The sequence below is a fragment of the Zingiber officinale genome, chromosome 3B, assembly GCF_018446385.1.
Source record: "Zingiber officinale cultivar Zhangliang chromosome 3B, Zo_v1.1, whole genome shotgun sequence".
In the NCBI taxonomy this organism is placed as follows: Eukaryota; Viridiplantae; Streptophyta; class Magnoliopsida; order Zingiberales; family Zingiberaceae; genus Zingiber; species Zingiber officinale.
The window spans coordinates 133,846,272-133,870,349 of record NC_055991.1 but is presented as its reverse complement, the minus strand read 5'-3'; the positions used below and the strand labels follow the sequence as shown (position 1 = coordinate 133,870,349).

General features: G+C 35.5%; 3 protein-coding genes across 7 annotated transcripts; 2 read left to right on the top strand and 1 right to left on the bottom strand.

Moving 5' to 3' along the window:
* Nucleotides 1-2,013: 2,013 nt before the first annotated feature.
* On the top strand, nt 2,014-4,982 carry LOC121967911. The gene is made up of 4 exons (XM_042518435.1): nt 2,014-2,227; nt 2,424-2,492; nt 2,775-2,958; nt 4,361-4,982. The coding sequence occupies exons 3-4, from the start codon at nt 2,789-2,791 to the stop codon at nt 4,452-4,454; spliced, it is 264 nt and encodes an 87-aa protein (XP_042374369.1). The 5' UTR covers nt 2,014-2,227; nt 2,424-2,492; nt 2,775-2,788; the 3' UTR covers nt 4,455-4,982.
* On the bottom strand, nt 4,895-8,731 carry LOC121967910. Of its 4 annotated transcripts, none has more exons than XM_042518431.1 (11): nt 8,299-8,729; nt 8,076-8,199; nt 7,308-7,368; nt 7,095-7,208; nt 6,688-6,999; nt 6,206-6,597; nt 6,041-6,140; nt 5,901-5,960; nt 5,735-5,821; nt 5,515-5,637; nt 4,895-5,427 (listed from the first exon to the last, which is right to left on the bottom strand). In XM_042518431.1, exons 2-11 carry the CDS (start codon nt 8,138-8,140, stop codon nt 5,125-5,127), a joined length of 1,617 nt encoding a protein of 538 aa, XP_042374365.1. In that variant the 5' UTR covers nt 8,141-8,199; nt 8,299-8,729; the 3' UTR covers nt 4,895-5,124. The 4 variants fall into 4 exon arrangements, with proteins under 4 accessions (XP_042374365.1, XP_042374366.1, XP_042374367.1 ...); XM_042518432.1 differs by having other exon boundaries at nt 8,328-8,729; XM_042518433.1 differs by having other exon boundaries at nt 8,360-8,729.
* An 11,037-nt stretch (nt 8,732-19,768) lies between these two features.
* On the top strand, nt 19,769-24,078 carry LOC121967909 (thioredoxin reductase NTRB-like). 2 transcript variants are annotated; one of them, XM_042518429.1, is made up of 3 exons: nt 19,769-20,748; nt 23,643-23,761; nt 23,874-24,078. In XM_042518429.1, the coding sequence occupies exons 1-2, from the start codon at nt 19,827-19,829 to the stop codon at nt 23,711-23,713; spliced, it is 993 nt and encodes a 330-aa protein (XP_042374363.1). In that variant the 5' UTR covers nt 19,769-19,826; the 3' UTR covers nt 23,714-23,761; nt 23,874-24,078. The 2 variants fall into 2 exon arrangements, with proteins under 2 accessions (XP_042374363.1, XP_042374362.1); XM_042518428.1 differs by having other exon boundaries at nt 23,643-24,078.

Sequence of the window (24,078 nt, the reverse complement as noted above, 5' to 3'; positions counted from 1 at the left end):
TAAAACGAGTTGGTTGTAAATGAGTCTTTAAGACCAAACGTGACTCAAAAGGCAACATCGAAAGGTATAAGCTAGACTTGTCGCCAAAGGATATACTCAAGAGGATGACATTGACTATAAAGAGACATTCTCTCCAGTTTCTAAGAATGACTCTTTGAGGATTATTTTGGTTTTGGTGACTCATTATGACTTAGAGCTTCATCAAATGGACGTAAAGATCATTTTTTTGAATGGTAACTTAGAAGAAAAAGTTTATATGGATCAACCTGAAGGTTTTATAACCACAGGAAAAGAAAATCTAGTGTGTAAATTAAAGAAGTCAATATACAGACTGAAACAAGCTTCCAGACAATGGTATCTTAAATTCAATAATATCATTACATCGTATGATTTTGTAGAAAACATCGTTGATCGATGTATCTATATGAAGATCAGTGGGAGTAAGTTTACTATTTTAGTTCTATATGTTGATGACATTCTTCTTGCTACCAATGATATCGCATTGTTACATGATGTAAAAAAATCTCTCTAAAAACTTTGAAATGAAAGATATGGGTAAGGTATCCTATGTGATAGGAATAAAAATATTCCGTGACAGATCACAATGATTGCTGCGATTGTCTCAGAAGAACTATATTAAATCTAAACTTCCACCATGGAGACTAAATTTGTGGCATGCTTTTGAGGCCACGGTTCACGCATTGTGGTTGCGAAACTTTACCTTGGGGTTCGGCATTATTGATAACATAGACAGGTCGCTAAGAATTTACTGTGATAATATCGTAGCTATGTTTTTCTCTAAAAATGACAAGTACTCAAAAGGTGCAAAACACATGGATTTGAAATACTTATCTGTCAAAGAAGAAGTACAGAAACAAAAGATAACAATGGAGCATATTAGAACTGATTTAATGATAGCGAATCCGTTAACTAAATGATTATCACCCAAAATGTTTATTGGTCATATAGAAAGGATGAGTATTATGGATAAGTCCTTGTTAATGTCATAGTAATATGAATACATAGGTATGAAAAGATACTCATATTATATGACACTTCTGAATTCAATTAAAGCTATATTTATGCTTATTTCCTGTTATATATATATATATATATATATATATATATATATATATATATATAGTATACTGATTTGATGTGATAATGATTTGATGTGATAACAGAATAGGTCTTTGAAAAGATATTAAAGATAATTATAACATTAATTACATATGTTGGGTTGTGTTGATTTTGTGATATATGAAAGGAATCATGTTGTTAAATGACTTGTGTCCGTCATGATTTGATCATATCAATTCAATTAAAGATGATGACTTGTCAATTTCAACATATAATGTGCAATTATAGTTATTATTGAATTTTTCAAATCGTCACATAGTCAAATGAGAGATTGTTGGATTATTTTCTATTATGGTCCATGTAAACGTATATATTTGATCTTAATATAAAAAGAGCCTAATACGATGATTGTTTGTTAAAAACGATATTAAAGTCAAAAAGGTTTATTCTATATTTAATCCCTCCTCTCTCACTTTTATCAAAGTATTTATCTAAAATGAATTGTCAAAAGAATAGTAATAGAAAATTAGTATTCTTTTGACAAGTCATTTTAGATAAATACTTTGATAAAAGTGAGAGAAGATGGATTAAATATAAAATAAAATCCCTTGATTTTAATTATCTTTTTGCCAAACTTTTATATTAAAGCCCGTTCGCCATTTCTTCCCCGGCGCCGATCTGCCCGTTTGGAAAATCGGCGTCGTCGTCCTGATTCATAAAGTTTGTCCTTCTTCTCGCCGGTTTGGGAATTCCTCACGTCCCTCCCTCTATTTGGAAAGCTCGCCGCCGCCTCTCGATTTGGAAAGAAACACCGGTGAAATCGGCCGGTGGCCAAGTAGTTCATCACCGTGTAGCTCCGATCTCCTGCCTCCTGCGACGCGAGACGCCGGCGATCTCGCTCATCTTATGCGAGAATCGCTGTCGAACGAGTAGAATCTGGGTGCCCTTCCTCGTGGATTTATCGTGTGCCTGTCGTCGGCCAGTCGCGAGCGCAGCTTTTCCTCTGCGCCAGCTACGCTGGAAAGACGGTGGATTCAGGGCCTTCTTATTCGTCCGATTGTGCAAGTAGTTTGCCTTTCTGACCTGTGCAAGCAGCAAGCGACGTCAGGCAGCCGCCTTTTCCCATATCCCGTTTTCGCGTGCCTATGTGAGTTGGCGATTAAAGCTGAAATGATTCGTTTGCCAGCAGAAAAATTGCACCTTTGCAGCTTCAATTGCTTGCTTGCTTGCAAACTTGCATAGTCACAAGATTGCTTGATTGTTTCGTAGGCAAGGCCAGTTTATCTATTTTCCCCTTTGCTCCAAATGTTGTGTCTAATCCTTTGTTTCCCTTGTCTGGGCAGTGGTTGTGGACTACATTTCTTGCTCAGACATTGGCAGCAGGTCGATTGTGACGATAGTCCTTCGCCAAGGTAGAATCCTCATTTGCAGTGATTGTTCGATCCTGTATGTGATCATGGCATGCTTACCTTATTTATCATATTGATTTTATTCATACATATCTGGAGTATCTTGGTTGGGTTGATGATATATGCTTAGAGTTACTATTCTTATCTGTTGATGCATGTTTAGAGTTGTTGTCCATATTAGATATAAAGTTCCTGTTATGAGTCTTGTGTTCAATTTTTGCTTAAAGAAATTTCTTTCGGTTTCTATTCAATGTTGCACATATCATAAGTAGTTATCTACTGCAGCCTGGGTGCATAACATGGATCTGGAGACAGAGAACCGTCTTGCTTCCTTATTATTGGAGGAGGCTAGGAGATTGTGTGCCGAAGCAGAAAAAGGTGTTCATGTTTACCTCCATATGCCCAGTGTTAGATGTCAGCTAAATTCACGTTTTCTAACTGCCGCTGTTCTTGGCGTACATACAACAAGGTTTGTTGCTCATCTGAATTCATCTAATATAGTCCGTATATTTCATTCTTACCTCATTCAATCTCTGTGATTTATTGCCCCTGTTCTTGCAAAACTTGCCCAAGGCAACAAAAAGCCCTAAAATTTAGAATGGATTTTGTAAATTGACTGACTCTGCTCATTTTTGGAAATTAGAGTTGTCTGATTCACGTGCCTTCTTCATGTGCTTATCTATGGAGAAGCATTATCGTATTCATGACTGCCTTAAATTACCCAAGTATAAACTTAACGTGAATGGTCTTGTAGATCCATGTCATTTGATTCTAAGATTTTCACAGAGAAGGATTAGAAGAATTAGATAACTATCTGGATAATTTTAAAGGTAAAGTAGTTTATCTATCAGAATATTTATTTATTATTTTGTTTCTTGAGATAAAATCGCAATCAAACTCATTATATGCATAGTCTTGCAAATCTTCTGAGCATCTGAAGACAATACCAGTGTAATCTTATTGCTTGGAAAACCATAATCAACTTGGAGATCCAGAACTAGGACAGACAAACTTTTGTCTAGCAAGAGGCTATGGTTTATTGCTATTGAAAGTGAAATTTGTTTGACCAAAACAATGTCAACCAGGATTTATAATGTATTACATCAAATGGACCAGTAAATCCTGCAACCAACATCGATATGGTTTCAAATCCATCCAAATCAATACAGTGATGAAATTGGTAACTGGGTCTGGGCTTCAGTCGTTCAATCACCCCAAATGACATTAATAGAGGAGAGGTTCAATTCTTTATTTAATCATTTAAGTGATACAAAATCAGTTTTTAAATTAATTCAGCTCATTGATTACTTTGTTCATTTTTCTTAATAGTAGAATGTCTATGGGCAAGCCTCACCTGACATTGGCGAAACAATCTAGAATTTTGTAGTTATTTTTTTTGAAAATCCTAGTGAAGCAGGTAAACTCTGATATGGGGTTTGTAATTTATGTTTCAATCTGATATTGATATTTGACAGAAATGGTTAAGACTGTAGTATCTGGTGACCCAATTTTCTACTGGTTTCACCTGTTAGATCTCCCACTTAGGTTAATTGCTTGGAAAATAAGAAATGTATCCATTTCATAGTCAATTGAGTTAATATTATGTAGAAATAACTTGAAATTTTTTTTTGTTATTGCTGAACCTAATATTTATATATAGTCACATACTTTTTCATATTCTACATTTTATTATTGTGTTTGGCTATAACTAAGCCAAAATGCACATGTAATAACTTCAATTGGGTTCATTAGGGTTTAAGATGAGCTTCATCGACAAGATTAAGGTTTTATTGATTTTATGCTCAAATTAGGTCCAATTTCAACTTCTACCTGGCGTTCATTTTCTAATTTGAACTTGCAATTATTAACAGATTGATTTTGGATTATTTAAATGGGATGGAAGTTGTGCTTGATCAGCTTTCATGTTTCCTCCATGTCCACATGAGATCTAGCCAGAGACAATGATCACATGACCAGATGATGAAAGTTGAAGGATGCAGTGAACGGATTGCCTAGGCAGATAACATACATTTGCTTAATTATGAGCAGAGGGAGATTTGATGAGGAGCAATGATGAATTGAGTTGATCAAAGGATGACAAAAAGAAGAAAAAAAGAAAGAGGGGGAGGAAAATTAAGAATAAAAAGACAGAATATTTGGTAGTTCACTGTCTCTTACTGGATGTCATTAGAGTTCGTGTCATTCCATACAGGCTCGAATTCACAACATATCCCTTCCAGTTCAAGGCACAAGGAGAGCATGGAAAGTCTCTCGTATCCGCCAAGCAAATCAGATCTAGACGATTTTTCAAATAGAGACGGTCTTAAAGATGATGAAGTCGCAGAGTTCCTTCATGCAAGGTCAGCATCACAAGAAAAACCGAAGGTAAAATTATATGCGTTCAATTCAGTAAGGGGAATATAGAGGTGAATTTAGATTCCTCTTTAACTTGAACTGGCTTGTATCATGAACACTAATCCTATTCAACCATCATTCATGGCGGTGTCATAGTCACAGAGGCCATACTTTTGTTCACCATTTTGATTATTTCTAGCTCACCATTTCAGAAACAATCGACTTCTCACACAAACTTACAAGACCACAGGCACAAATGCTTTATTTGGATTTCCTCTTACTATTTCGCTAAATCCTTATGCACAATGTATCCGAAGGACGACTTGAATGGCGACCACTCGACGAACTTCTCAGGCTTCCTTTTGCAGCATGCTCGGATGGCCTTTCCCTCAGGACTGGAAAAGTGATCGCAGATCATCTCGAGAAGGTCAAGCAGTTCCATGCATGAATCTTTTGCATAGTACTGCAAGATCTTCGGCAGCATGATCTTAGTTTCTTTTACGACACAAACGTTCGCCTGTATGAATTCGGCTTTCGCGATCTCCAGATCCTGGCGTATCCCCTTGGCAGTGTATGCTCGGAGCTGCAGGAAACAGCAGAGTTCATCCGAGTATTAGAAACCTGAATGTGATCGACAACTTCAGCAAATTAATTATGCCAAGACTCTTACAACAGGGTCCGAGGATGATCCTGAACAAAGCGCAAAATGAACAAGTGGCTCCGATCGGTCTAGCGAATACGGGTGTTTGTCTTTCACTGATGGTAGCTTTACTGAGAAGATTTTCGAAGAGTACTGTGTAGATACCATTAAAATGCAAAGTGTAAGCAAAATCTACACTGTCCAGATGTAGAATTAACTCGAAAAAAAGTAAGGACAGATTAAGATATACCAAAGCCGGTCGATGCAGTTGGCATCCAAGAATAGAACTTTGAATGATAAATGCATTTACAGAGTGCCCGCCGATATTGTAAGCTGCCTGAGATACATTTTTTTGAAAGAAATGTTGGCAGTTTATCGACTAGAATTCATAGTTACAAGAAAAGAATAACGCGCACCTTGAGTATCGCGCAAGTGCCTTTTATGTTATTCTCGCGAAGCCCGTATGCTAGAAGAGCCTGGAAAGTTCAAAATGAAGATTGGATTACAGTGAAAGAAATAATTCTGAAGCAATCTTAAATCTAGATAGTATGCATACATGCATCACTAATGCATTGTGGATGTTGATCCAAAATGCGAGCTGTTCTTCATGTGTCATCTTTCTGGGGTCTATAGTCTCGAGACGGCGAATCAGTGACCTAACAGAAATGGATCAAGAAACCAGTAGCATTGCAGTTTAATGTTGTTTGAGGTGAATGAATACCTGAAAATATTCAGCTTGTGTGAGGCATACTTAAATCTTTCACCATCGATTCGTACTTGTGGAATTTCTATCATATCACTATATGGATTCTTTTTATCTTTGTAAGATCCAGGTCGAGAGTTCCTTTCTGTAGTTTCACAACGGAATCCAGGACTCCAGCCATCACCTGGATCTCTTGTAGATAGTGTGCTCGTAGATGATACTGAAGGTGTCGGTGAATCCAACAGATCGATATTGTGAGGTGGTCGACTTGCAAGTTTACAATAAATAGCAGCAATGCATCTCAAGATTTCTTCAGAAAGTCTACAACAAATCTCAGGCACGCGATGAGTAACCGATGTACCAAGATGATCTGCGAGACTACGACGACTACAGATGTCACTTGCTGTATCCTGCAATGCAAAATCCAATTACAGACCATTTGAGATAAACTAATAGAAAGCATTGCGTTATTCACATTAAACCAGCACAAGATAGCATACATGAGATTGTTCTCCCCGACCGAAGTTGTAGCGGCCTTCCTCATTCTCGAGAGATTTAGTTCGGCACTCTTTGTCAAACAGAACATCTAGTTTGGCAACATCATTTGTTTCATATCCTTTCCAAAGTTCAGTTTCTTGTTCTATGCTTCTTGAATTGGAGTGTGTAACTGAGTTGCAGGCATTGTATGAGGAGGTAGGGGAACCGAAAAGATATTGATCAAAAGCTGCCCGATATAGCGAAAGTAGGTGCCTTTCCAATTGTATGACTTCCAGTTCAAGAGCAGAAATCTCTCTAACCAACTCAGAAGCAGACTACATATCAAACTTATTGCTCGTCAGTTGACAGTCTAGATTGAGTCATCCATAGCTTTAAAGCTTCTTTGAGTTACGGAAAAATCTAAACGAACCTTGCTAACTGAAGTATCATAAGAACCGATAGATGCAATGGACGATCGACTTGGTGCCGCCTCTTGAAAGCTAAACGATTTCGTATAATCGAGTTTTCTCTCAAAGTGTGTAGCCTGCATGATATTTACTTATCCTTGTCAATAAAGTAAGAAAGCTGGATTGACCATTGCATTACTTGTAGTATAGGCATAGGAATTTGATGTTGGACTTACAGGATTGCGATATGAAGGTTGAGGTGATAAATTGAACACATCTTCTCGTACTCCAGAAACACTGAAATTTGACACTGATTAGAGCGAGAATGCTTAACAAATTGGCCATTAGTGGAAGAAACAATTTAGAGGTTCCCAATTTAGAAAGACACTAGCAAACTAAAATGTTCTAAACAAAATTACAGAATACAAATCTTTCTGCATACTTCAGCATATACAGTGATGGTCTATGTAGAACAATAAATACATGCCAATCAACAACTTTCAAGCTAGAATTCCAATCAACAAATCGGTGATACAACTTGGAAGTACAGGATGATACGAAAGAATTTAGACTTGCAAAGGCCAAAGGTTAAATCTAAGATTCTATATGTTTTGTTCTAGTTCAACAAATTTGTTCCCTGTTTGCGGCCGGCCACAAACTTTCTCATATTGCCACCAGCATCCTAGAAACTTTTTCCAGGTAGTGATAACCGAAAAAGTATCGAAAAGAGACTGATCCTTTAAGAATGAGTTGTGTGTTAGCATCAGCTCAAAATTCCTTAGAGGTCTTCCCCTTTGCAACATCAAAAACTCTCATATGTTGCTTAAAAAAGATGAAGAAAAACCCTCACAAGATAATTCATCCCTAATCAAACTTTTTCCTCATGGAATTTTGCACCAAAAAGTAAAACAGATGCATGTTTTTCTCTGTGAGAACACAAGAAACCAAAATCCACAATTCCACTATTTCAAAAACAAATGAAGAACTCTTCGAACAACAATTACCCACGACAATGCCTCTCCCTGGTAGAACAAGCCGAAAATCGACTTCTGATGCGAGGTGTCTCCATTTAGTCTCTGACAAATTCTGTCGATCACTCGGTGCTCATGTGCCAAAAGTTATACAATCCTGAATGATACAAGTAAACACCGGTATTTCACATGTACAAGGACATGCAGGAAAAGAAAGAGAAAGCAACAGAAACTGAAATCCATAGGTTAAAGGTGCCTGTCCATGTAAATCTTGGAACGGAGCACCTGAATCTACAGAGGAAGAGTAAACCAAAGACCCTGCTTCAAAGCTTTCTCAGAGAAATGGAGGAGAAGGAAACAAAGAGCATGAGACTGGAAGATGCCACCACTGTAGACAGCGACGGATTCATAGATACTTTTAGCAGCCTTCCAGACGACTACAGCATTAAGAAAATGAGAAGTGCGCAATAAATATGTGGATTCGAGGGGGGAGGGCTCTGTCACAACAACAGCATCACTTTCAATGGCTTCCTTTAGGTGAAGACATAACAAGTTTTGCCGGGGACGCCATGGTTTACTTTAGAGGAGTAGATGAAGCAATAAAGATTTGGAAGGACAGAGCTTAATTTTAATCTGCAACTGCATCTACTCCTCCAAACAGCAACAACTAAATCTTGGAATATTCAGAGAAAGATCAAATTTTGACAACTTAATGTTTTATATCTACTTAACTTTGGTAGTTTAGTGACTAATCTATGGAGATAGTAACAGAGATTTACTTAGTAGTCACCATCAGTGATGCTAAAGGAAATTAAAACTTGTGTTTTGGGGGATAAAATCTATAAACAACAGCTGTCTGTATCTGTTCTCGATGTCTTCTTCTGGAAAAAAAAAATGCTGGACATGGACACAAAACTAATCCAACCAAAAAGCCAAAAAAGAGAGAGAGGTTGTTGATCTGATTCGAATTCGACAACTACATGCTCTCACCGACACATTTTAATTTTTGCCTGTTTACCAAATCAACATCATTAACTATAACTAATACAGAAATCCATCTTGAGGTATTTCCCTATCAAAGATTATTATGTTGCAGCAGCATTTAGAATGATACATTATGCATACAAGTAAAGTCATCTGCGTCTGCCTCACTCTTCGCATTTATTAATGCTCTTGGAGTTGCCGTATCATCGCTTGGTGTATTTATTGTGAAGCTCTGCCTTGCCTTGTTTACTTATGTGGCGGTGATCATTAACAGGGCAATGGGCCTCACGGATAGCTGCAGATAGTAGGATGATCATTTTCTCTGAGTTTGATGGGCATCCGATATCTTGATTCAATTATTGTGTTCAAAGATATTTATATATTTTTATAATAATATAATATTATTTATTTTGGGATTAAATCTTTATAATTTTACTCTCGGCTCTTATATTCATGATATTTCTTAAATTTTTTTAATATGAGATTTTAATTAAATCCAAATAAAATAAATTGACGGGATGATAATTAAGAACGAACATAATTACCTTTACCTAACTCAAATGAAGAACGCAGTCGTCCCCTCAGATGAATCTAGTGGTTAGCGCATGAGGTGTTATCACAATGAGGTCTGGGTTCAAATCTCGGTAAAGTCGAGGTAAATACCTTATGTATTAGTCATTATTCCAAAAGCTAGTAGCCGTCCATGATTTACCTCCTCCGTGTTGATCCTGGGATAAATTGGTGGAGATGCTAAGGGTGAATGTATTCACCTTTTACCACAAATGAAGAATGCTTTATCCATTCAAATGAAAGAGAGTTTAGGGGATTAATACTCATCATGCATTCTACTTTTATTTATATATATATATGCTTGAATTATTTATAATATTCATAATCATACATTCTCTATAATAGGATAGGATGGAGAAATATTATTAGAAAAAATATTTAATTTTTTTTATGAATATAGTCGTACAGATGGATATCTAATACTCAATCTCAATCGTTATGAAAATGAATGAAATAGAATTTTATCAGAATCCGACTCATTATTGTTTCTATCAAATGGTTCATACAATGATATTATTACAGATAAATATAAGATTGATTTTTAACAGGTGCGTAAGCTACACTAATTATCTCATCCTTGTATGGACTATTATTGCTAGGTAAAACTCTTCATGGACTAATGTAAATGGTTCAAGCAATGATATTGTTATAGATAAATTTATAGTCAATTATCAATTAGTAGCTTCACGGGTTATCTCACCTTTGGTATATACAGTGGAGGATCGACCGGGGGCTGAGGGAGGCTTTAGCCCCTCTAGCTTGGCTGTCGCCCATTGGATGTCGCCGGATGGTAGGAAATTTTCTGGGCAGACGTAGGAGGATGAGGAGACTTTTGCCTCCCCCACGCCACCCACCGCACTTGTCGCTTGCTGCTGCTTGCAAGTGCCGACGTGGTGCACTGGTGGTGTGTTGCAGCGCCGGTGCGGGTGCGCTTGTGCTGGAGAAGGAGCAAAGGACTTGTTTGTATCTTTTTTTCTTTTCTTTAACATTTTAATTAAACATTGTGTCAAGTGGAGACCCAACTGCCCAAGTCAAACAAATCAAATAATAATAAAACTAAACTAAAACATTAAATACGGGCAGACAAACTGATAGATACAAATACAATGCCTCTTTGTTTTCCTTGGCCTTCGCTGCTTCGCAGAAATAGAATGGTGAAATCCTAACCTCTCCAACTCCAACTCTCTGAGGCTCAAGAGTGACAGAGTCTAGAGTCTAGAGTCTAGAGTCTAGCCACCAAACCTCCAACCAAGTCTCCAAGTGCAATGGTTGGTGGAGTCGTGCTCTCGTTCACAAATAGCTAGGCGACAAGCGACACAACAAGACTCGAGAGTCTAGTCTAGTAGTCTCCATTCTCCAACCGAGCCTCCAAAGCTCCAAGCTCCAACACCATTTGGATAAGATCACCATAACTCCATAAGATTAGAACTTAGATTTGTTTTGTTTTATTTTTTTTATTATTTTATTTTTTTGGAAATGTACATAATACATTTGTAGTTGTAATTTAGTTTTTCATTAGATTGATAGTTTTTCATTATTATTTGATTTTTTTTTTAAATGTACACAATTACATTTGTAGTTTAGTTTTCCATTAAATTGTTAGTGGTAATTTATTAAAATTTTAGTTCAACGTATATTTTTCCGTTACATTTATAGTTTTCCATTACATAATTTATTTTTAATTATTTATTTGTGTAGGATATGAAGATATTTTTTAAATGAACTCATAGTTCTGCTCCGGCTCCTCTAATAAGTCGAATGTTATTGGACAAGTGGAAAATCAATCCCGTGTAGAATTAAATTTGGATGATATTGTTAGTGATCCAAGATTACTAAAACCAATTAAAGAATTTGATATTGCTATTCAAGATCAAGCTCAAAGAGAGTATGCCACTACAAAAAAAATAGGTCTTTAGGTGCGGTTTTAACAAACTATAGAAGTGGTTTTCAACCGATCCTAAAGCTTTTGAATCGGTTACTTGATCGATCCAACAGCTTGCGCTCCTAGCATCAATGGCATTGGTTATAGCAACCGGTGGTGAAAACAGAACAACCGCTTCTGATGTCTCTATAGAAGCGGTTATTAACCGCCTTAATAGGTTATAATACCAGCGGTCCTTAACCTATCCAAATGTGGTTTGATGCGGCTGCTAACCGCACTTGTTAACTACTACAAATGCGATTAATGACCATTTCTATTGGTATGTAGTAGAAGCGGTTATTAAACCGATTCTGAAGTTAAATAGTGTAGTGGTTTGTAACCGCTCCAAAAGTAATTCAGCAGCAGTTTGTAACCACTCCTGCGTACCATGGTTAGGAGCGGTTATTAAGCCGCTTCTAAATTTATTTACCTGGATCGGTTATTTACCGTTTCTAATAAGTGTATTAGCAACAGTTTAAAACCAGCCCTATTTCAAATGATGGACCCCAATGAAGCTCCTATAATCATTCCATGTTTCAAATATTTATTTACAAAATCTTTTGAATTCCTAATTTTTAATAATCAATACAAAACATTCAACAAAAAAATTTAAAATACTAATAGATTAACCAACAAAACATTCATATTAAATCTTTCAATTCACAAAACCAATAAGAAATTCATTTATAAAAATTTGCATACCCAAAACACCACCATATCAGCAACAAGTACGAACTTCTTTTACAAAAATCTACATACCCCAAAACACCACCATATCAGTAACAAGTACAAAATTCTTTTACAAAAATGTGCAACCCCAAAACAACATAACACAATAGCACTAACAAGTGGCAACATAGTCCCCAGGGCGTAGCACAGATGGGGAGTGCATGGTTCTGTGGCTGAAAGGTCCAGGGTGTCACTGCCTGGGGTTAACGTCTTCGCCATACACTTTCCACCTGTGTACCTGCATTTACCTCCCTCCATATCCGTGGGACCGGCTCTAGGGGGGCCGCTGATGTGGCGGTTCCACACTAACAAGTGGCAACATAATTTAAAGAAAGTTTTCTCTAAAAAGTTTATCTAATTATTAGATGGATCTGTTGGTGGTGGAGGTGTAGGATCATTTCCTTTTGCATTTGGTGGAGCATCTATATTTCGTTGCATAATCTCTGCCATTATAGCCGCCATCTATTAAAAAAAGATATTAGTTAAAATGATGCATGTATTTATATATTTTTGAATTGTTAAATTGTTAGTAATAAATATTAAATATTTTTATTACCTGTGCCGGTAACAATTCTGGGCCACGAGATCCCCCAACAGCTCCGGATATCATACTCTGCATAATATGTGTAAAATTTTGAAGTTGTTGGTCATGCATTTGCCTTATCATTTGCTCTGTTTCTATCCGCCTCTGTACTTCCCGTTCCTCCATTTCTTTTATTTTTTCTTGCATTTCCTTGAATTCAGCTGTCATATTTGAATTAGAGTGATAACTTGGTGTATAAATTGTGCGCTTACACAGCTCAGGGAAAACTTGGCTAGGAAGTGCACCAGCACCTAAACATCGAACTCGGTCAGAATGTTCGGGTCCAAAAACATCACTACACAAAAAAAATACTTAATATCGCATAATTGTAATAACTTTAACTACCATAAATAAATAAAAAAATGTTAAGAAATTATAACCGAAATGCGTCCTCATGCACTTCTGTAGGTTGAGTTCCCTCAGGCTTGTCTTGAAGTCGACGCCGCACAGCTTCATCTAGTAAAGCCTATCAAAAAAATATTTGATAAAATGCGAAGAATTTGTCTTGAAGTCAGGCTTGAGAATTTATTTTCATTTTTTTTCAGATAAGATAATACAATTTCACCTACAATCACTAATAACTGAAAAGCTTGAGATAAAAATAAAAATACAAAATTTGGTGCATGTATCTAGGTACAAAAGATCAATTCATGGTAACTAATAAAACAATAAATCTCATAATCTTTACTCTTCAAATCATCAAAATACATTAATTCAAGATTCAACTACAGTTATTATTCTTGGTCAAGAGATACAATAAATTGATAAATAAAAAATTTACTTTCTAGTCCTAATTAAAAGAAGCCATAATAAAATATTCATAGATTATTTTCATTTCGTATAATTATAAATTGGCAAGTGTTATTTGAGTTCGTAAGGATTAAATTTATTTTTACTTACATTAATTGACATTCTTATTTTAAATTTTAACTAGATAAGTATTCAATTTGATCTTTACCTAGTATCAATTAAGATCCATTAAGGCTGAATAGGTCAACTTATAATTTCACTAGTGTTTCTATTACATTTATTTTGTCTAAGAAAAAAAAACTCACATGAAATCAGATACAACAAAGTAATATACTAATATATAATATAAACGAAATGATCCTTGCGCTTACAATTTTCTTCGATGTAAAGAGGAAGAAGAAACTCTGGATTCTTGGGTCTCTCGGCGTCGCTGCTACTTGTAGCGATTTCAACTCACAGCTGTGAAGAGAGGAGTTGCATATTAAAAAAAAAAAATACAGATAAGTACGCTAAGCCTTATCTTCCAGAACCCTAAACCTTAGGATTCCAACCTTGTTGTTTATTCAAATAAGTGCACAGAAGGCACAAACGCAAAAGGATATTCATCAAATTAAAAGGAACATTCAAAAACCAAAGAATGGAGAGTGATAATTGCAAGGAATGACTATACCTTGTTCGAACGAAGGATTAACGGAGATTTAGAGCTTCTCGGTGTGAGTAGAGGAAGAAGAAGGGTTTTTCGGCGGGAATAGAGGAGAGGAAAGGTCGCGTGAGATGGGTTGTGCGTTAAGGAGGTTTGGGAAAAGAAACCTAAGGAGAATAAAAATAAAAAAAGAAAGAAATAAAATGATATAAAGAAAATTTCAAAAAAATATTAAGTACGCCTGGATTAAAATAAAACAAACAGATTATAAACTAATTTTAATTATTGATTAACAATTAAATAATTAAGATTGGTCATGCGTTGTTTAAAAGTTTAATTATATTATAATAATTATCAACTAAATTTTTTATTTTGTTCGACAAACAAAATTAAATATTACCATATAAATTTAAAGGTAAAAAATTACACATTATTGGCCAAATCAAATTTTAGTTAGTAAACAAATTAAATATTACATACCAGATCGAATTTTGATAGGTAAAAAAATTACACATTACCTACCATATTAAACTTGCGTCAGTAATAAATTAAAATTGTCTGCCAAATAAATTTTTGTCGATAATTAAAATTATTTATTAGCCAAAGTACAATTTAGCTGGTAAATCTTTTATTGACCAACCAAATTCAATTTAGACAGAGTAAACACAACTTTTCCCATAGTCAAGATTGCATAGACAGGATGCAATCGACCCACAAAATAAATATTTAAGGGTTTTTCTGACATAATTTTTGCCGCAGTTACATACCGCTACTAATTAAATGTTCTCATTACAGCTGTAGGAGTGGTTATAGAAACCGATTCTAAAATATGCCTTTTGCCGCGGTCACAAACCACTTCTAATATTGATATCATGTAGCGACCACATTTGGCAGCTGCAAATTATATAATTTAGAGTCGGTTATGTGAACCGCTGCAAATCAAGATATATAGCAACGGTTTCTATAAAACCGATTCAAGCTATAAGAGCGGTCATTTGACCGGTTCTAAAAAACCGATGCTGAAACCTCCATTTTTTTGTAGTGTGCGCTCCGAAGGTCTTGTCAACCAAATGGTCATGTGTATCCGAAAATAACTTTTGGTAATCAAGAAAGGAGTTTTCATGAAACTTAATATAAAAAATATACATGGCTAGAGTATAACATATCAAAAGATGCTGCATTTTATTTTTGATGTTATCTTTTCAAACCATTAAATAAAGAAAATGTAGATAATGCCTTTATAAAAGATGGATACAACAATTGGAAAGGAGCATTAGAAAGATTCAATCGTCATATGGGGACTATGAATAGTTGTCACAATAAAACTATAATACATTTGAGTTTTTTCAAGATCGAAGACATAGTGTGGGAAATATTTTATGAGTACATAGTCGTGATATACAAATTGATTATCGCACCCATTTAACAACAATATTGGATGTGACACGCTTTCTATTGAAGCAAGGGTTGTCTTTTCGAGGACACGATGAGTCAACTAGTTCTTCAAATAGAGATAATTTTCTTAAGTTGCTTGAATGGTATAATCAACGAAATGAAGAGGTTTCCAAAGTTATAAAACAAAGTGCTCTTGCAAACAATCAATTGACTTCCCCAAAAATTTAAAAGGATTTAACACATGCTTGTATCTCAGAGATTACAGTTACTATAATCAATAATATTGGAGATAAATTCTTTTCTTTAATGGTTGATGAGGCTTGGGACAATTCAATGAAGGAGCATTGAGAGTTGTTTTGAGGTATGTGTGATTAAACGACTTATTGCAGTTGTGTATATGCTTGACACTAGTTCTCATTCTTTGAAAACAACTATTGATGCTTTATTTGTGCAACATGGTTTATCATTATCTAGATTGAGAGGTCAACGATATGATGAGGCTTCAAATATGAGTGGTGAGTTGAATGGATTGAAATCTTTGATGCTACAAGAAAATCCATTTGCAATGTATGTTTATTGTTTTTCTCACTAGCTCCAATTAGTTTTTGTTGCTGTTGCCCATGATAATTTTACCATGAGTGAATTTTTTTGGGTATGTCACCATGATTGTGAATATATCCGAAGCATCTTGTAAGATAGAAGCTTCATGCACCGGGCTGCCCTTTATCTTTTAAGACAGAATATCAACTTAGAATGATTCAACTTGATAAGATAATTGTTGAATTGGAAAGTGGAGAAATCACTATTGGAAAAGGAAAAAAAAAATCAAGAAACTAGTTTAACACTGCTTAGCATTACTTCATCTATGCTCTATGTGATATTAAGTGATAGAAGTGTTAGGAAGTGTACATGATGACGCCTCTTATTCTGCGAATAATGGCGCTGTCGTAGGTTTAATTGAGAAGATGGAGAGTTATCAATTTATTTTTGTGTTACATTTGATGAAGTATATATTGTGAATTACAAATGAGTTATCACTTTCCCTACAACAATTGGATCAAAATATTGTTTAAGTCATATCTTTGATTAGAAGTGTGAAATGTCAACTACAAGACTTCAGAGAAGATGGATGACAGATAATTTTAGAACAAGTTAACACATTTTGTAAATTAAATATGATTTCATTACTTGATATGGAGGACAATATGTTAACTCGTGGTCATGGTAGGCACAGAGGGCAACTCATCACCAATTTTCATCATTATTGTGCGAAGATTTTTTGTCAGGTATTAATTCTAAAAATCTATTTTTTGTCCAGTATTATTTCTAAAAAAAATATTTTTTTATTAAAGAGATTTATTGATTATTAATGTTATCATGGTTGTAAATTTGAAGGTAGGTTATTAATTTAATTATACAAAAGATAAATAATCATTTTTCAGAAGTCAGTACATAATTGCTTGGTTGCATATCATGTCTTCATCCAAGAAATTATTTCTCTCAATTTGATGTTCGCAAACTCATCCATCTTGCTGATTTTTATCCCAAGAACTTTTTTGGTACTGATTATTTATTTTTGGAACAATAACTTATGAGTTACTTTTATAATTTGCGAGATGATCCTCACTTTTCTTCAATTGACAACTTAAGAATTCTTACTCAAAAATTGGTTGAAATTGAAAAATATTTGATTTTCCCATTGATTTATCATATAATAGAGTTGACATTAGTTTTATCAGTTGCAACTGCATCTATTGAACGAGTTTTTTCTACAATAAAGACTATGAAGATTGATTTACATAACAAAATGGGAGATTAATGGATGAATGACAGTCTTTATCTATAATTGAAAATGAGTAAATATTATAATATTTTCAATAAATGCAGTCTTTTAGATTCCAATTGTCTTCTCTTGTACAGATTGATCGGCCATCGTTGACTTTTGTGCTAACCCCGAAATGAAGTTCACCTATGGAAGAAAGATAAACTTTTATAACCTTTGAGATATCAAACCTAAAAATTTAATAAGAAAAACATGACAGGATGATTACCTTCTGTTTTTTTTTTTGTTTTACCAATAGAAATATTGGAATTATTATGATCTTGATAGTGATTAACCTAATTTTTTTTTTAAATACTTCATCAGTTATTTTTAATTTATTAATACTTCTTAAGAAAATACAATTTATCACTCAAAACAAAAGCCGTTGTTAATATAGAATTTTTATTTATTAAATATTTTTATTTAACCGTAAAGAAAAAATATATGTACAATTCATTTTTTTTTTTCTTATTCCGTTGTATGTGTGCAATTCATTTTTTTTTCTTCTGATTCCGTTGTATGCTATTATTATTATTAGATGAAGCCACGTCATTTATTTGTCTGCATTTAATAAGGAGGCCGATTAGGAATGACAATTTTCCCCGTGGGTTTGGAGCCCCGTGGGGAAAACCTGAAATGGAGATGAGGATCCCCGATTTTTCGGGGATGGGGCGGGTTTGGGGCGGGTATGGGAATACTATCCCCATCCCCGAACCCGCCCCGAATATTATTATTATTAATATTAATAAATAATAATATGATTTTTTTAAAAAATATTAATAATAGTGTTAATATTAATATTAAATTTTTTGAAAATATTATTAATAATAATATTATTGATATTGATAGTAATATTAATATTATCATTAATAATTATTATTAAATAATAATAATATAAATTAAATTTAGAAATGGGGCGGGGATGGGGAATCCCCGAACCCGTGGGTTCGGGTTCGGGGAATCCCTGAATCTGAAAAAATGAGAACGGGACGGGGATGGGAATGGCAAATCCGCCCCCGCCCCGCCCCATTGCCATCTCTAAGGCCGATGGTATCATATGAGATGAGCGTTGTAATCTTTCGCCACGTATAATTAACAAAGCAACTCAACTCCATGGATGGAGTAATACTCGGTACGTTTAGTTTAGGTTCTTTTGATAATTTTGATTATTTATTTAAAATTATAAAATTTTATTTGATTTAAATAATGGATGATTTATAAGTAATATTACATGTCCGATATATCAAAAGAGACATGCAATCCGGAATCGAAAAACTTTAGAAAAGGGTGATTTATGCGTTTTCTATTTTCATTTTCTAAAAAATACATGTTTCTAAAAAATGATGTTTGGTTTGTATTTTTCATATCCATTTTCTTAAAAAATAGATAGTATTTTCTAGAAAAATAGAAAATGTCCAAAAGTTATTTTCTATTTTCTAGAAAACACGTGTTTTCTAGAAAATGAAAATAAAAAACATGCAAATCAAACACACACTAAGGTTTTTTTTTATTCCGGGATAAACAAAATTTTTTATCCAAAATACCTTCGAATAAAATAAAAATATGATAAAAAAAGAAAAATATAAAGGAAAAAAAATATAAAATATAAAATATAAAAATAAAATAAAAAACTTAAAAAAATGTAAAAAAACATAAAAAAGATTTTTTTTAAAATTAAAAAAATAGAGAAAAGGTAAAAAAAATTTAAAAATAAAAAAAAAGGAAAAAACATAAAAAAATAGGAAAAAAATTATAAAAACATAAAAAATAATAAAAACGTAAAAAAAATAAAATATATAAAAAATAAAAAACATTAAAAAAACATTAAAAAAATTAAAAAAAATAAAAAATAAAAAATTTAAAAAAATTTTAAAAAAATGAAAAGAAATAGAAAATACATAAAAATAAAGAAAAATGTGAAAAAGGAAAAATAAAAAAAAAACGTCAAGTTTAAAAAATATATATGGTTGATTTTATGAGTAAAGATAATATATTAAAATATTAAATTAAATTATACATTAAAATTTTTAAATAAATAAAATTTTATTATATTATTTAAGTTGAATCAAATAATATTTAATTAATATGATAATTTGAACCAAATACGTTAACTTTGGCCATAATAGCAGACCATTGACTGTGATTCGACCTTTTTCCTGGACCAATCAGCCGGCTTGATTGAACCGCCGCCGTACTGAATCGCTTCCCTCTTCGGGATTAACGGGGGCCATTACTAATTTCGGCCCACTAGATCAGTCAACTGTCGGCCCAGTTAAAGCCCATTTAGAAGGTATGCATTTAAAGGAAGTGCAAGCCTCCGAGGACCACATTCCGACTTGGAGAACGACGACGGCCGCTCTCCATCGAAGAAACCCTTCCCGGCCGCGATGGGCGACGCCCCCACCAAGACCCGCCGCGCCCGCCTCTGCATCATCGGAAGTGGCCCTGCCGCCCACACCGCGGCCATCTACGCCGCGCGGGCCGAGCTGAAGCCCGTCCTCTTCGAGGGCTGGATGGCCAACGACATCGCGGCCGGAGGCCAGCTCACCACCACTACGGATGTCGAGAACTTCCCTGGGTTCCCCCAGGGCGTCATGGGCTATGAGCTCATGGATCGCTGCCGCGAGCAGTCCCTCCGCTTCGGCACCGAGATCCTCACAGAGACCATCACATCCGTGGACTTCTCCGTGCGCCCTTTCCTCGTTCTGTCGTCCTCCACTGCCGTGGAGGCCGACGCTGTCGTCGTCGCCACGGGCGCGGTCGCGCGCCGCCTTCACTTCCCGGGGTCGGAGGAGTACTGGAATCGGGGGATCTCTGCCTGCGCTGTCTGTGATGGGGCGGCGCCTATCTTCCGGAACCGCCCCATTGCGGTGATCGGCGGGGGCGACTCTGCCATGGAGGAGGCTAACTTCTTGACCAAGTACGGATCCATGGTCTACATCATTCATCGCCGGGACGCGTTCCGGGCGTCCAAAATCATGCAGGCTAGGGCTCTGGGAAACCCTAAAATCAAGGTTGTTTGGAACTCGGAGGTAGTGGAGGCCTACGGGGAAGCTCAGGGACCCCTCGCCGGCGTGAAAGTGAAGAACGTAGTAACTGGGCAAGTCTCCGATGTCAATGTGTCGGGCCTCTTCTTCGCCATCGGGCATGAGCCTGCCACAAAATTCCTTGGCGGACAGCTTGAGCTGGATTCTGATGGATATGTCGCCACCAAGCCTGGAACAACGCTCACCAGTGTGAAAGGTGTCTTTGCTGCAGGAGACATACAGGACAAAAAGTATCGTCAGGCCATCACCGCTGCAGGATCAGGTGATTGAATTTGTGATTTTAATGTTGTTTACTTTTCTTTCGCTAAAAGATGACAAATATTGCTGAGTTAACGCATAAGATTTCCTATAGTGAGGTTATGATTGGGTATATGCTTTACTAATTCTGGAGCTGATCGAGCTTGAAATACATAATGATTATAACTGTCTTCCTTATTGTTGTAACGCTCTGTTTATGATTCATTTCATTTTTGTTCTATACAAGATTAAGCCACGGATGAAATGTGTATATTGTGTAAAAGATATTTTAGGAGTAAACACCCTGTAGTAGTTATCACTTTCTTAAGGCAAGTATGCCCATGTGCATTAGGATATAACAAAGCCTTAAAATGCTTTCTCAAGACACACAATTCGGAACTATTTGAACTCAATATTGAAACCATCTATTTGTGAAAGCTGAAGAGTCCCTTTGAGCAAACATCATGGATAATTGGCATATGTGTCTAAAAATCTCATTCATTTGATAGACAGCTAATTTTTGGTATCCAAAAGCCTAATATACACATCTATTATCCAAAATCCAATATGTTTCCAAAACTCAATATTGATTTAATAGACAACTAGTTTTTGGATAAAATCTTGCTGAATCTTTGCCATAATTGTGAGATGCTAATGTAGACACATGGGTTCTGTTGCTATATGCACAAAAGAGGCAAGCACAACCCTTAGTCCCATATTGCTGCCTGAAGGGAGATAGGTTCTTCTATGTGGGCGTGTACCTTAATTAAAAGGGCTAAATTTTACTTGAGGCCAGTCTGGGCAACCTAGTAAGCAGTAAAGAAAGAATATAAATGCCTCTCGAGAACCCAAAAATGGAACATTGAAGAATATCTATTAAAGATCCAGGTCAAATGCTAGTGCTGCAGATGTTTGGTACCATATTACCTGCATTTAAAATTCTAGCATAGTTTTTAATAGGAACATTATCTCAGACACATTTCTATACAGGCCACTGTGAAACAGTATTAAGCACCTAATATATTCCAGCATCCTTTGTTGAAGTTCATCACTTAGTCCTGGTAGAAAATGTTTGTTATGCTCAATGTCTTTTATGGTTGTGTACCATGCACAACTAAAAATTTGAAGTTTCAAAATGACCCAGTGGATTATGCATAATCTCACCAGCCAACCATTCCTATGATAATTTAATTAATCCCCTGGTTTGATGAAATACCAAACATGATATTTAGATTCAATGTTAGAGTTATAATCCACTTCTACAGAGAGACCTGGCTTGTCAAGCTCGACTGATTCCTGCTCAGAAAACCTTCCTGAGGTGATCAGAGGGTGAGGCTGCGTTGGAGATTTTTTGAGACAATCAACTTTTTCATTTTGCAGACATCTTAGGAACGCAATTCTTTTTTGGGAGAGCTTTGTTTTCAGCACATGAAGATATTGTATTGGAGAACTTTACAAGCAAAGTAGCTAGTCCAAATGCACTTATTTTTTAGGATGTTTCTTAAGATTCATTCAAACAAATATTTAGCTCATTTAGATCTGTGTGTGTATTTAGACCACTATGCAAACTTGCACAAAATTCAGTACTGCTCTGTGATGAAGCAAGCAGAACAATTCAATGACTTACTGGTGCCACCCATGACAAAACATAAAATTAGGAATGAATGACAGGTGCTTTTACACCTGTAATTCAATGACTTTCTAAATTTTTTGTAAAAGCACCTGTAATTGTGTAAATACCTACCCATTCTCAATTCTGAAGAGCCTTAGTCATATGTCATATCCTAAGCGTGGGACCTGATCATGGAGAAATCAGATGTCTGGGAGGACTTGTTTCCATGCTAGATTGCCATCACAATGGAAGTAAGGATGACTACCAATCAATGACCAACCAAAGGGAACCTCTAGGTTTGCTTGCCCATAGCAATTTCAGATTCTGAACCAGACACCATAAATTGATAATCTTGTCATTAGTGAATATAGACCTCATGATATCATGAACAACAGGTTGCATCACTTTTAAGTTTTAACACCAGAGACACTAGAGGTAAGAGCAGCAGATTGCATGGTGCTCGCATGTACCAAAGCAGGTGGAGCATATAGGAATATGTGTGAATCTATAGGTATGGTCAGATAAAGATATATGAATTTAAACCCATACTAGTCGCAAAATCCATAATAGCCAGCGAAACTTTAGATTTGAGATGACTATGGCAGGCACCATGTTCTCATCCATTGACCATTATACAGCCAAATACTCTAGCACACAATGGAAAATATTTCCCTCAAAAGGCAAATTCTCAACGGACTCCATGGCTCTTTTTAAAATACTGTTTTATCAGTTTTATCCATTGTGATTTGTGAAATTTGAACTACACCTTTTTTTGTCAAGATTTTGTTTCAGACATTCTATTCTTGATTACTATAGCTAGTAGATTCGCTAGTCTTTAAAAGATTTACATCCGTGTCAAGTTTTTAGGTTTTCCAATAAATTCTCATAGATGTGACACATCCATAGAAATGAATCAACCACACTTCCAATTTTCTTCCAAAATAACTGTCATTTTGATAATGGTAGAACTACCCATATTCATCATACTGTAACTCCACCAAAAAGACAAAGAAGGTAATCATTTTGATAATGAACCATAAGCTTTCCTTTAACCTTTTGTTTGCACTATCCAACAACTGAATATCGTCACCTTCTTAGCTTTTTTGCTTGCTTTATGCAAAAGGTGGGACACAGTGGCCCACCAATGTTTAGTCTATACAGAGTTAAATGCCCTGATATTTTGTTTTCTTCATGAGTTCATTTTTCTATTTTATTCTGCTTAAACCATTACAGCCATTTTAGCTTATAAGAAACTTTTCCCTGATGCTTATAAGATCTGATACATTGCCATCCATCGTATTCTGCAGGTTGCATGGCTGCTTTAGATGCAGAGCATTACCTGCAAGAGATTGGTGCTCAGGAGGGAAAGACTGATTGACTATCCTTGGATATCACCAAGGGCGCCCCAAAGGCTTCGTCTTTGCTGGTGAACTCGAATCTTTGAAGTGCAAGATGGCTGGATTGGTTTATCAAGCTATTATGCTTCTTGTTATAGAATATGAACCTTTTTTATGTTGCCACCTATAATTTGATTGCAGGTTTTCAGCGGCTCCATGCTTGGACTGAATAATATCTTGTTTGTGATTCGTTCCCAGTATGATTTTGGGGTATCTATCTGTTTCCCTGAATGATTACTAGTGTGCTTATTCTATCAGAAGCAACTGTGCCATCAACAATCACTCTGGTATTGTAAGTTGAGTTTAAATTGACAAAGATCTCAATTATTATTGTTATTTTCATGTA